The sequence below is a fragment of the Colossoma macropomum genome, unplaced genomic scaffold (genome assembly GCF_904425465.1).
Source record: "Colossoma macropomum unplaced genomic scaffold, Colossoma_macropomum, whole genome shotgun sequence".
NCBI classification, from domain to species: Eukaryota; Metazoa; Chordata; class Actinopteri; order Characiformes; family Serrasalmidae; genus Colossoma; species Colossoma macropomum.
In genome coordinates this window covers 32,021,667-32,035,304 of record NW_023494798.1, presented here as the reverse complement: position 1 = coordinate 32,035,304, position 13,638 = coordinate 32,021,667, and the positions used below count along the sequence as shown (strand labels likewise).

Sequence of the window (13,638 nt, the reverse complement as noted above, 5' to 3'; positions counted from 1 at the left end):
CTTTTTATGTGACAGTGTACCCACAACGCTTCACTGTCATTACTCTCTGCCATCCCATAAAAGCCCTGCAGACCTTTCAGTCTTAGAAGAATCCCACTAGAACGTCTGAGTTTTCCCCATCCACCCTAACTACTCCTTAACTGGGCTGGGTGCCTTGTGAACACAGATTAAATGGATACAAAGTTATGCAGTTTTTCCCTCATGCCAAATGTAGTTGATCAGCCAAGACATGTTTGGTGTCAGAAGTTTACTTTGGCTAATGTAGCCAACAAATAATGGAACCTTATACAAGGTAATTCCTGTGTTCACAGGGTTCTGTGTTTCTCAGGCCCTTTATTTTCTTATTGAAAGGTCGATAGGAAACAGCCAGAGGTTCCCTGGGTTCAGTGTTCCCCAGGCATTGTATTCCCTGGAAAAAGCCATATTTTCATAGGGTCTTATATTCCCAAGGTTCTATATTCCCTCATTAAAGGCAACAGGGAACATACAGCTAATGAAAACAAGAGGAACGTTCATACCTCTGGTACTCTTGTATTGTTTACAAACATATATTCTGATGTTACATGTTCTGTAAATAATATCTGAAATTGTGTTTATCTACATGCTCATCCCAAATAGGTTCCCTTATTAAACATACATGTTCATTTCGGTGACCACAAATGAGAACCTGTTCCGTAACGGGCTGCATTCATAAATTTGTTTCAACTTCACAATATTAACAACATCCTGATTGTTCTCTGTGTGACCTTTAATGACCCCATGATGTTAACCATGACCTCAGGAACCGTTTTATATGTTCTCTTAATGTGTCATATTGAGGTAAAATGTGTCATGTAAAGAGCTGAACATGAGGCCCTGAGAACATAGAAGCCTGTTGAAGTGTTGAAGGAACATAGATCTCTGGAAACGTAGAACCCGGGGACATAATGCTGAAGGAACATAGAATCCTGAGAACATAGAACTCTGGGAACATAATGCTGAGGGAAAATAGTACCTTGGTACAATACTGTTCTGATAGAACCCTGGGAACATTTTGCTGGGATCACAGAACCCTGGGAACATAATGGAACAGAGGGCCCTGAGAACATAGAACCCTGGAAGCATTATGCTGGGATCGTAGAACCCTGAGGACATAATGCTGAGGGAACAGAGAACCCTGGGAACATAGAACCCTGGAAACATTTTGCTGGGATCGCAGAACCCTGGGAACATAATGCTGAGGGAACAGAGGGCCCTGGAAGCATTATGCTGGGATTGTAGAACCCTGGGAACATAATGCTGAGGGAACAGAGGGCCCTGAGAACATAGAACCCTGGAAGCATTATGCTGGGATCGTAGAACCCTGAGGACATAATGCTGAGGGAACAGAGAACCCTGGGAACATAGAACCCTGGAAGCATTATGCTGGGATTGTAGAACCCTGGGAACATAATGCTGAGGGAACAGAGACCCTGGGAACATAGAACCCTGGAAACATTATGCTGGGATCACAGAACCCTGGGAACATAATGCTGAGGGAACAGAGGGCCCTGGGAATACAGAACCCTGGAAACATTTTGCTGGGATCGCAGAACCCTGGGAACATAATGTTGAGAGAACAGAGGGTCCTGGGAACAGAGAACCCTGGAAACATTTTGCTGGGATCAAGAACCCTGGGAACATAATGTTGAGAGAACATAGGGTCCTGGGAACATAAAACCCTGGAAACATTATGGTGGGATCACAGAACCCTGGGAACATAGAACCCTGGAAACATTGCGCTGGGATTACAGAACCCTGGGAACATAATGCTGAGGGAACAGAAGGCCCTGGGAACATAGAACCCTGGAAACATTTTGCTGGGATTACAGAACCCTGGGAACATAATGCTGAGGGAACAGAACCCTGGGAACATAGGTACACTCCCGCTTACATGACAGTTATGATCACGTTAATCGTTGCACACTTGCCTCAAACTGTGTTGAGTTCAGTGTCTCTGACAGACTCAGTTCTGTGCTTCTGATGCTGTACGACACACTGTTCTCTATAAATGCAGACATATCTCAGGCCTCAAAGCTGCTCCTGCTGTTTTTAACTGTGTGCTGTACATTTGTCTGTATTTATAGATACAGTGTGTTACACAGGGTCAGGAGCCACATAGTCAAGTCTGAGATTACTAAACAGTGGCTTCAAGCATGTGTGATGATGAAGGCCTGCAGTTTGCTAACTAGTCTACATAAGCTTCCATTACTTGTGAGCTGCATTAGCCACGTAGCTCCAGTGCTGAAATGAAGACCGAACACGTCTTGGCAGGGCAGCTACGTTTGGGCAAAGAGGGGGAACTGTGTAAATGTCATTTTTTGCCAAACTGCCCCACACCTGCTCTGCCTGGCACACGGCTGGTTGACTTCCTGTGTCTGGAGCCGAGCGGCGGGGCATTGTTCTCTTTCCCAACATAAACAGGGCTTTGCCCCATTAACGTCACTTCCCGAAACCCGCCTGCTCACCCTGCTGTCTGCCCACACTCTCTTCCTGGGACTGTCAGCAGCATTGTGCTTCCATCAGTCCGGCCAAACACCGAGCAAACACCCACAAAGCACTGTGTAAACAGTTCACACAGCACCTCCAGCAGCCCTGACCTGAGCCGAGTGCCGACAGCCGTGTGTTGACCATAGCCCTCCCCTTCTGCTCACAGACACCGTGATGGATCGATCTGACAGTGCCGATTGATCTGCATTGAATTTTGGAATGATCTAATTGATTATAATCGTAATTATAATAACTGGCATACCAACATTTTATTAAAAGAAGTTCCACCATTGAAACAAACCTTGTATCTCCATTTTTGCCCTTTATATTGTGTTAGATTTTCGTTATGAATTGAGCAATAGAAATGATCCAAAATTACTTGGAAAATAAATCTTATTGCATTCACTTAAAAAATTTATAATGCTGCTGTCGGAACAAAACCTTGTATCTTAATTTTTGTCATTTTTCAGTTTTTGACATAATTTGAAAATGCCTGTTGTTCTTAACATTGTATGTGAATTTAATGATGAATGGACCAACAGAAACGGCCCAGAATGACTTGGAAAAATTCCGTTTCCATTGACTTACATTACAAGTGAAGTATGTTTTTTCCTTCTCCTGTAAAGTTACCATTTTGGAGATACGAGGTTTTGTTCCGACAGCAGCGATAAGCATTTTTACTTCTCCTGTAAAGTTACAATTTTGGAGATACAAGTTTTTGTCATCACAGGGACGATACACTGTATATGTGGTTCATTAAAAGCTTGTTTTAGACTTTTTCTGACTTGGACTTTATCCTGAATGACCCTATACATTAATTAAGTGTATTATATTACAACAAATGACTGAACATTCCATTTTGTCACTAACATAACACTACTGAAACTTTACCAAATGTACATGCCAGTACATGACCAGCAAACACAGCTTTGAACAGCTGTACACACATAAAATCATCATATATTTCATTTAAACACAAAAAAATACCTAATTTCACAAAATCTGTGTTTCGGTAGTGACAATTTGAATATTCCACACTGATTGTCAGACTTTGGGACACATTTACTTCAAAACAGTGGGATCTAACTGCTCACCATGTGGCCATGAGGGACAGGGATCCAGCCTCACTTCCTGCTCTAAAGTGCAGAGGCGTAGCTAAAATAAGGCTCCGCTTACAGACTGAAACTCTTTTTATTTATTTATTTATTTGAAAATTAAACTGATTATAAACTTAGATCTTTCAACCTCACTTTAAAATAAAATGTTCAATATTAAAGAAAATATACAAAACATGTAAGCGTGATTTTCAGAGTGTAAGTTTAGGGGTTAGGGTTTGGGACAGACACCTCCCAATAGAAAGTAGCCTCTGAATGATGATGTATATATTTAGCTTATTACTGTCTCTATTGGTGCCTTGAGTTTAAGTAGATCATAACATAATCCATGTAAATATCTAAAGACTTAAGACTTAATTGTTTTTAAATAGTATTTTTTACAGTGGAAGTGCAGTTTAAACTGATTCTACGGAACCGCTTTATTAGGAACACCTGTACACCTGCTCAGTTATGCAGTTATCCAATCAGCCAATCATGCGGCAGCAGTGGAATGCATAATATCAGTGACAGGTGATTAAATGTAGGCCAGCCTCCTTTCACTCTGTCCTTCGATAGACAGGACCCCCACAGGACCACCACAGAGCAGGTATTATTTAGGTGGTGGATCATTCTCAGCACTGTGGTGACACTGATGTGGTGGTGGCCTGTTAATGTGTGTTGCACTGCTGTGTCTGATCCACTCGTACCAGCGCAACACACACTAACACACCCCCACCACGTCAGTGTTACTGCAGTGTTGAGAATGATCCACCACCCAAATAATACCTGCTGTGTGGTGGTCCTGCTGGGGGTCCTGACCATTGAAGAACAGACTGAAAGGGAGCTTTTCCTCTCCCTCAAAGAGCTGATGGGGGCAGTTTTGGTGTCTACCAGGTCTTCCAGGTGGTTGTTAGGAGCCCCATTTTCTGTGGTTTTTACCAAAAACGTATATAAACACAAACATTGTTTACCATGCATTTGCTGACCTCCAGCTAGTGCATGCAGTGGTGACAGAAAGAGAAAGGAGCCTCTGCTGTCCGGTGTGATATTGACTCATAACACAGTGACAGTGACGAGTTAGAACATCACTGAAAGGTGATGGATAAGGTGATGAGAGCTGAATGAGTGAAACATCACTCATTAGAGTGTCAGCCACAGGCTGAGGAGATGAATAATAATTACCTACATTATGGTTTTTATGAGCCTTTTTAAAGTGAGTAAAATTGATGAGGAACCATGAGGTTTCCACACTCTGCTGCCACCTGCTGGTTAACTGTAGAATTACAGGTGATTGACTGTAACGTAAGTCTAATGCAGCGCCTCATTAAAACGTACTGAGCGTCACTTACAATGAGCTACACGTCTGAGCTGCTCATTTAGCATTCAGAAAGGTAAACATGGAGTAAACATTTACAAATGTGTTTATCTCCCGCCTCACCGTGGTGGAGCAGTTCGTCTCCAGGCTCTCCTCCCAGTTCACTCAGTATTCAGCTCACATCAGCCTGCACCATATAGAGAGAGAGAGAGAGAGAGAGAGAGAGACAGAGAGACAGAAAAAGACAGAGAGAGAGAGACAGAGGAAGACAGTGAGAGAGGGAGACAGTGAGAGAGAGAGAGAGAGACAGAGGGAGACTGAGAGAGAGAGTGAGAGAGAGAGATGGGGGAGACAGTGAGAGAGAAAGAGAGACAGTGAGAGAGAGTGAGAGACAGTGAGAGAGAAAGACAGAGAGAGAGGGAGACAAAGAGAGAGAGACAGTGAGAGAGGGAGACAATGAGAGACAGAGGGAGACTGTGAGAGAGTGAGACAGAGAGAGTGAGTGAGTGAGAGAGAGAGAAAGATAGACAGTGAGAGAGAGAGAGGAGGGCCAATCAGGGAGGAAAGACAGAGAAAAAAAAGTGAGAAACAATATAGGAGGGCAAATAATTGAGAAGTGAGAGACATAGGGGGAAAAGAGAGAGAGAGAGAGAGAGAGAGAGACTACAGAAGGGAAATTGTTGGAGAGCAATGAAAGAAAGAAAGAGACAGAACAAGAAAGCATGATAGAGAATGTAGAGGTATAGGAGAGAGAAAGGGAGAAGAAGAGAGGGAGAGAGAAGAGGAGAGATGGAGAGAAAGAGAGGGCGAGGCAAAGAAAGACAAAGCGAGATGAAAAGAAATAAAGAATGTAGTGCAAATCATCAAGAAACAGTGAGAGAAAAGGAGAAAAAAAGAGAGAAAGGGAGAAAAAGGGAAGGTGAGAGAAATAGTATAAGAATATAGGGGGCAATTAGAGAGAGAATAAGAAGGATAAATCAAGGCAAAGCAAAGTGAAGAGAGAGAGAGAGAAACAGAAAGAGGGAGACAGAATATGAGTGGGGCAATTAAGAAGCAATAAGAAGGAAAAAGTGAGAATAAAGGAAAAAGGGGAGAGATAAAAAGAGCGAAACGAAGAGATAGAGGAGGAGCGAAACAGAGTGAAAAAGAAAAAGGGGGAGAGAGAGAGAGAGCGGAAAAGAAAGAAATTGGAAGGGCAAATCAGGGAAAAGTAGTGAAAGAGAGAGAGCGAGAAAATACGACGACAAACCATAAGAAGCAGTGTGAGAACAGGAGGAAGAGAGAATGAGAGAAAAAGACAGATAGAAAGGGAGAGAGAGACTATCATTAAGAAGTTGAGAGAGATAGAGGGAATATAAGAGGTGAAATCAGAAGAAGCGCTGAGAGAGAGGAAGTATAGAGGAGGAGAATATAATGAAGAATGAAAGTCAAAGCCTGACTAGCTCTATGTTTAGTATAATGTAGTTTATATTGCATGAAAATCATCATTCACTTCATTTTCACACAACAGTGTGTCAAAGTTTTTCACATTGTCCAAAGTCAAGGTGGCATTTGGTTACATAACCGCTGACCCGGGCAGATTAGAGTCGAGGCAACACCTCACATATAAACTGTACTTTAAATGTCTTTAGTTTGCAGTGTCAACATCACAGTGATTACTCAGAGCATTGTTCCAGCACCAGGCCTACGAATCCTAATCCTGCCTGATCTCAGACCAGTTTTCCCAACCTCAGCCTCAGCCATCAGCCAATCAGAACGCAGACAGGCTCTATTATGTTTTCCCCCATTGTTTTTTTTTTTAAGGTAATCTTATCTTTTAGTCTTTGTGCCACGTTTTGGTCCCCAGGGGCCACCTGACCTGCTGTGGTCCAATGGCATTGTCCAGGTTGCCAGGTGGGTGGGAAAACAGCCATATCATATTGTGTATGTCCCAGTTAGAGTCAAGGACGTGGCTTTATTCTGCCCAGCGTTCCTAACTTCTGCCTGTCCTTCTGAATCCCTGCTGAGCACAGTTAGATTGTGGTCTTAGCAAGCTTTGCTGTGTTTTTGTAGACCACGGTGGACTTGGACAGAGAAGAAGGAGAAGATCTTGAAGAAAACATGGAGGCGTTTGATGACAGCAGCTCCAGCCCTTCAGGAACCCTGAGGAACTACCCGCTCACCTGCAAGGTGCTCTACTCCTACAAGGTAACCGAAATCACGGATTCACCTGGACTTACACAGCCTTATTCTGGGGCTTCTCTGAGTTTGGTATCGTCTGCTTATCCTGTAGTTGGTTTCCAAGACTATATAATAAAGGTTATGGGTGTTTAAACTAAGACTCACCTAAACACTCCCAGCTCTGTGGTTGCCAGATCTTTCCCAAAAACATTGTAAATTGGCGTGAAGCTATAAAATGTGTAGAAATTGTGTAAAAGGTGCTCCACATCATGGAAAACTGAACTGATGTACCATGTAAAAGTAAAGTAGGAGGTGTATTGCCTGCACACTGTCGGAAAGTCAGACAAGACTAGCAAAAGTATATCGCTGTTGTTGGAAGAAAACCTTTACAGGAGACTAACTTTACAGGAGAAGGAAAAAACCTACTTTACTTTTAATGTAAGTCAATGGAACCAGACTTCCCCAAGTCATTTTGGGCCGTTTCTTCTGGTCCGTTCATCGTGGAATTTACACACTATGTAAAGGTCAACAGGCATTTTCACATTATGTCAAAAACTGAAAAACAACAAAAACGGAGATACTAGGTTTCCTTCCAACAGCAGTATTTTTATTCCATTAAATAGAGTGCAAAAAAACAGACACACAAACCGAGCAAACGTTTCAGCTTCTTGCTATCACCAGTGCTCGTGAAGCAGCTCTCTCAACCTGTTTCCTTTTGAAGACCCAGACAAATCGCCCTCACCTGGGCAGGTTCTGCTACGGCCTTTTTAAAGTGACATTACACCAGTAAGAAGATATACTCAGTAGCAAAAACAAAATCCAATACATCAAAACCATCAGAAACCACTTCAAAATATAATATATTGATCAAAGATTGTCTTTTTATAGAAAAGAATTGAGATTAAGACCCTCATTTATACTATGGGGAAACAGAGATAAACGTTCAAAAATGTAGCATGTAAACATTGTTACATATTCATAAAGTTATATATCATTTACTCCCCACTACATACAGTCTGTATATGGAAAGTAACAACCTGTTTTGAATCCATTGCTTTTGTGACGTCACAAAAACTAACGTGTTTACATACACCAGCCTCAAATAAACAAACATTACTCATCGCTGCCCTCTAAAGGTGTTAAAGCACCATGTTAGACGTCACAACTTGTGTTTTGTCCGTAAGATCCATGATGTGTGCCAACAAATGCATTTCTGCTTTATTACGTTTTTGTGTCTCACAAGGCTAATTATCTTAAATATGCGTCATTGCAATATCCAGCCCGTATGTATGAAGGGAGTACACAGCAGGAGGTTTAATGTCTCCCTCTCTCTCTCTCCTCTCTCTCTCTCTTTTTCCCTCTCTCTCCCTCTCTCTGTTTCTCTCTCAGGCGTCTCAGCCTGACGAGCTGACCATCGATGAGCATGAAATGCTGGAGGTCATAGAAGATGGAGACATGGAGGACTGGGTCAAAGTAAACAATCCGTACTCATAAATAAGTCTGACTAATTGTGCTCTGCACTGAAAACTGAAACAAAGTTTTCCTGGCAAGTGAAATGATCTAAAATCTAGTCAATATATCTAATATTTCTCATTTTGAGATTACGAGCATATTTCTTTTTAAACAAGTGAAGTTAGGTCAGTATATCTGTCCATTTAGCCATTTACAGCAGCTTAGCTCCGCTCATTCAAACTGACGTTATACATGTAAAACAATTTTTAAAAAGTCTAGAAATAAGTTAAATAATTTAATATGGAGCTTGTAACAATCTTAAAGTGAGAAATATTAGATATATTGGCTAGAATTAGGATGATTTCACTTTTGCACAAATTTTTGTTTGCAGTATGTAGTGAATTACACACCTTTTCTAGTCATAACGTCTTTTAAATATATCTCAACAACATAAGTTGATGTATTGTTTCACAGTCGACACTTTAAAAAGTGATCTGTAGTGTTCGTGTGATACATGCAATCTGAAAAAGGTGTAATATTTAGATTAAGAGTAATCAAATAACAGTCGACAGGTTAATCAATAACAATCATCATTTACAGGTTTAATATACGTCACACGAAGGCTCTGGGTGTAGTGTCAGAGTCTGTCTCTGTTTAACTCGTGTCCTTCTTGTTTGCAGGCGCGGAATAAATCAGGTCATATTGGCTACGTGCCAGAGAAGTACCTGCAGTTCCCCACCTCTAACAGCTTACTGAGCATGCTCCAGTCTCTGGCTGCCCTGGACGCGCGTTCACACACCTCCAGCAACTCCACGGAGCCTGAGCTGGCCTCGGGCAGCATCAACGGAGACGCCAGCAGTGAGTTACACATGCATGTATTCACTGAGGCTGTGTCCCAAACTATACCCTATTCCCTTTATAGCGCACTGTTTTGAGAGTCTGCCACAGTGGAGTGAAGACAAACTTAAATGAGCATCCTTTGCCGAAAGCAGAACCGAATAAAGGTCAAAAAAGTGACAATAAATTTAAAATTATCATGGAAAATCAAAATTTCCTTGCTATTCTCAAATAAAAGGGTTTGACTTAGTCTGTAAGCTTTGTTAAAGTTTGAAATGTCCATACTGTCCATTTATGAAAACTCATTTTGAATTCACTGTTTTTATGATGTCATGAAAACCAACACACTAACATAAATCTGTGTATGCAGTCTAGAAGGGCTTAGCCCCACTTATTCATGCTGATGTTCTAAGAAGTATTTCAGCCTGGTGTACTTTTTGAATGAGGCATAAAACTGGGCAGCCAATCAGAACAGAGCTAATTTACATATATCTGTTTTAAAGGCACAGTGATGAAAACAGCCTGTTTATTTCTAAGGGAGAAAGAGAGGTCATGTAAAAGAATATTGCTGTTTTTGTGAAATAAAACCACACAAACATTATAAGTGGACTTTAAATACAAGACGAATGTAGCATATGGGTTCTTTGTAGGCTCCAGAATGTGCCATGAAATCCAGTGTCCAACAACAGAACAGCTGGTTGAATTTCACTGTTTTTTTAGTTATACTTTGCACTTTGGCTGCCATTATGAATTCTTTCGCTTTCGTTTGTTAAAAATTATTTCCCTTTTTTTGGTGGTAAAATTTCGGTGCTTCCCTAGTGTAGATGATGGACCCATAGACCCAAGCGTGAGGGCTGTCACAGTGAATGTTGGCATACAAAATCAGGAAATTCTGAATTCTGTTCCCTATAATAGTGTGCTATATAGTGCTCCAGTGTAGGGAATAGTGATTAAGGGGCCATTTCTGTTCCCTATAATAGTGTTCTATATAGTGCTCCAATGTAGGGAATAGTGATTAAGGGACCATTTCTGTTCCCTATAATAGTGTGCTATATAGTGCTCCAGTGTAGGGAATAGTGATTAAGGGGCCATTTCTGTTCCCTATAATAGTGTTCTATATAGTGCTCCAATGTAGGGAATAGTGATTAAGGGACCATTTCTGTTCCCTATAATAGTGTGCTATATAGTGCTCCAGTGTAGGGAATAGTGATTAAGGGGACCATTTCTGTTCCCTATAATAGTGTGCTATATAGTGCTCCAGTGTAGGGAATAGTGATTAAGGGGCCATTTCTGTTCCCTATAGTAGTGTGCTATATAGTGCTCCAATGTAGGGAATAGTGATTAAGGGGCCATTTTTGTTCACTATAATAGTGTTACATATAGTGTTCCAATATAGGGAATAGTGAATAGGGTCCATTTTTGTTCCCTATAATAGTGTTCTATGTAGTGCTCCAATGTAGAGAATAGTGATTAGGGTTAATTTCTGTTCACTATAATAGTGTTATATATAGTGTTCCAATATAGGGAATAGTGAATAGGGTCCATTTGAGTTCACTATGATAGTGTTCCATATATAGTGCTCAGGTGTAGGGAATAGTGATTAGGGTCCATTTCTGTTCCCTATAGTAGTGTTTTAAATGGTGCTCCAATGTAGGGAATAGTGATTAGGGGGGCCATTTCAGTTCCCTATAATGGTGTTCTATATAGTGCTCCAATATAAGTAATAGTGATTAGGGGGATAATGTATGTTCCCTGTAATAGTGTTCCATTTATTGCTTCAATGTAGAGAATAGTTATTAAGGGATCATTTCAGTTCCCTATAATAATGTCCTGTATAGTGCTTTGTATGTGTACAAGTACAGACTGACACTCTCTCTCTCTCTCTCTCTCTCTCTCTCTCTCTCTCTCGTTCAGTGAACTTCGTTAAGGCCATATATGACTATGAGGGACAGACGGATGATGAGTTATCCTTCCCTGAGGGTGCGGTCATACGCATCCTCAATAAGGACAATCAGGAGGACGATGGATTCTGGGAGGGAGAATTTAACGGCCGTGTTGGTGTCTTTCCATCCGTACTGGTGGAGGATCTGACTGCAGAGAACGGAGACATACACTGGGCCTCGGACGCTCAGGTAGGACAGGTCTGATGCTGCACAGTTACTGCTTTAGTGATTTCACTGTGACATGATGCCAAACCATGTGGAGATGTTCAGGATCTCTCATAGACTTGATTATGTTTCTGTCACTGTATGACACACTGTTATCTGTAAACATGGGCGAAAGTATTCCATATAGCTAAAAACAGCCGTGGAGGTCATCTTGAAGCCTGATCTCTGTCCATACTGCTGTCCATTTTGAAAGATGACAGGCAAGTTAATTTGGGGTTACTTAAGAACTGGACACGGTTTGAGGTGAGGGTGTGATCATTTGGGAAAAGATTGTGTTTCAGAGCAAAACTAAAGAAGCGAACTTTATGCCTCGTCACCATGTATCCAGATATTTTTGAAAACATAGTTTTTTCTCTGCGTTTTGGCCTCCTGTCCAGACAAAAACATGTTTGGTCACTAAAAACTGTTTATGTGTGGATGGAAGCTTTTTGAAAATGTTTACTTCATGCCAACAACTCACATGTGTCTGTTGCTGCTTTTATTTATTAAGGCCCAATCGCATTTCTAATTTTTACCCCTACCCCTTGTTTTTGAGTGGAACTAAAGTGGAACTGAGTTACAAGGGGTAATGGTTAAAATCTTCCCTCTGAAATGGGACCCTCAAATAAAAAGAGCATTACTTCATTAACAGCTACCAGCGCTGCTCTGCAGGCAACCCTGCCAGTCTGCAGTGACAGCAGAGGAGGGTAAAGTTCAGCTCCTCACTGCTGGGCTTTAGTTACATTTAGGGAATCATATGCCTTCAAAGAGGGGGGGCAATTATTATCACCCACCCCTAATTCTTCACTGATATGAAGCTGAAGTCAGATATTCACCAGCTTCTTGGCCAAATGTTCCCATTCCACCTTAAATGATGCAGCAGTTTTGATGCCTGAGGTGCCAGAATGTAACAGCTACACCATTTAAAGTGGAACAGGAAATTTAACTAGCTAGCTACTGAGACATCAGCAAACTACTACTACTACTACTAGTGATTTCTATGCTTGCTATGAAGAAAAGGACAATAATACATTGAAACAACCTTAAACTAAGATAATAATATGATTATCAATTATCATTATTCATTTTTTAACAGAGAAAATTCTCACATTTGTGGGTTTCTTTGGTCTCTTGTTCAGCCATCTTGCCGGTTTTTCTTTTTTTCTCATAACACTGTGTTTGGAGTCTCTGAAAAACCTCCATGTAGCCCTTCCCCTTTATTTCAACAAGTATCGGGACACCCTTCCCCTAGACGTGAACATGCAAAACAGAAGGGTAGGGCTAATTGGTCAAGGGGTGAAATGGGAGTGGGCCTAAGTATGCTGAACTGAGTAATAATAATAATAATAACAATAATAATAATAATATTTATTTATATAGCACTTTTCATGCCGGTGGCAGTTCAAAGTGCTTTACAGACAGGTGATAAAATGTAGTTATACAAAAATTTCATAAATATTGCTGGTTGCTATTTTTTCATTAAACTGCAATGCAGAGGCAACAGAATGGACTAAGCTCAGTTCTTTAAATGGGGCTCACCATGATTGCAAATATTAAAAATACCTCAGTTATTTTAAAATTAAATGACTTGACGATCACTAAATCAGATTAAAAAATTCAGATGAAGTGAAAAGAGGTAAGCGGTGCCCTGCTGTGATTTTTTTGGGCAAAATTCAGGCTTTGAATCTGCGTTAAACATCGAGTTACAGCTCACTTTGGGACACTTGGCGCAGTATGCATGCTCACAGTGTCCTCCTTAAAGCATTTGACATGAGATTTTGTGGGGTATTATCTTCTTACTGGGCTGGATGACCATGTGGACAGGGAGATGTTTAAAACACTGCTCATGTGGATAAGATTTTTTTTAAATTATGTTTTAAAAATATTCAAAAATATGTGTTTGGATGATCTGTCAGAAACCAAAAGTGTCTTGGCTGACTGACTACATTGCTGTAACGTGGAAAACTGTGTACTCTTTATTTTTCATCTAACTGCTCCTTTAAATGCTCTGATTAAAGCTGTTTTCACGACAGCGTCACCTGTAGGACGTGTATGCGCCTGTAAAGCAGTGCTGTGGTGTTTCAGTTCTCAATTGTTCTCATTCAGACATTTGCCCGGTTCCTGT

At 41.0% G+C, this 13,638-nt stretch overlaps 1 protein-coding gene across 1 annotated transcript in view; it reads left to right on the top strand.

Annotated features, from left to right (window-relative positions):
• The window catches only part of LOC118817920 (F-BAR and double SH3 domains protein 2-like), a 181,223-nt gene that overhangs the window by 160,930 nt on the left and 6,655 nt on the right, over window positions 1–13,638 (top strand). Inside the window, exons 14-17 of the mRNA XM_036584932.1 lie at window positions 6,970–7,104; window positions 8,467–8,550; window positions 9,210–9,387; window positions 11,281–11,498. Coding sequence (XP_036440825.1) covers window positions 6,970–7,104; window positions 8,467–8,550; window positions 9,210–9,387; window positions 11,281–11,498 — 615 coding nt within the window. The remainder of the gene's footprint in view (window positions 1–6,969; window positions 7,105–8,466; window positions 8,551–9,209; window positions 9,388–11,280; window positions 11,499–13,638) is intronic.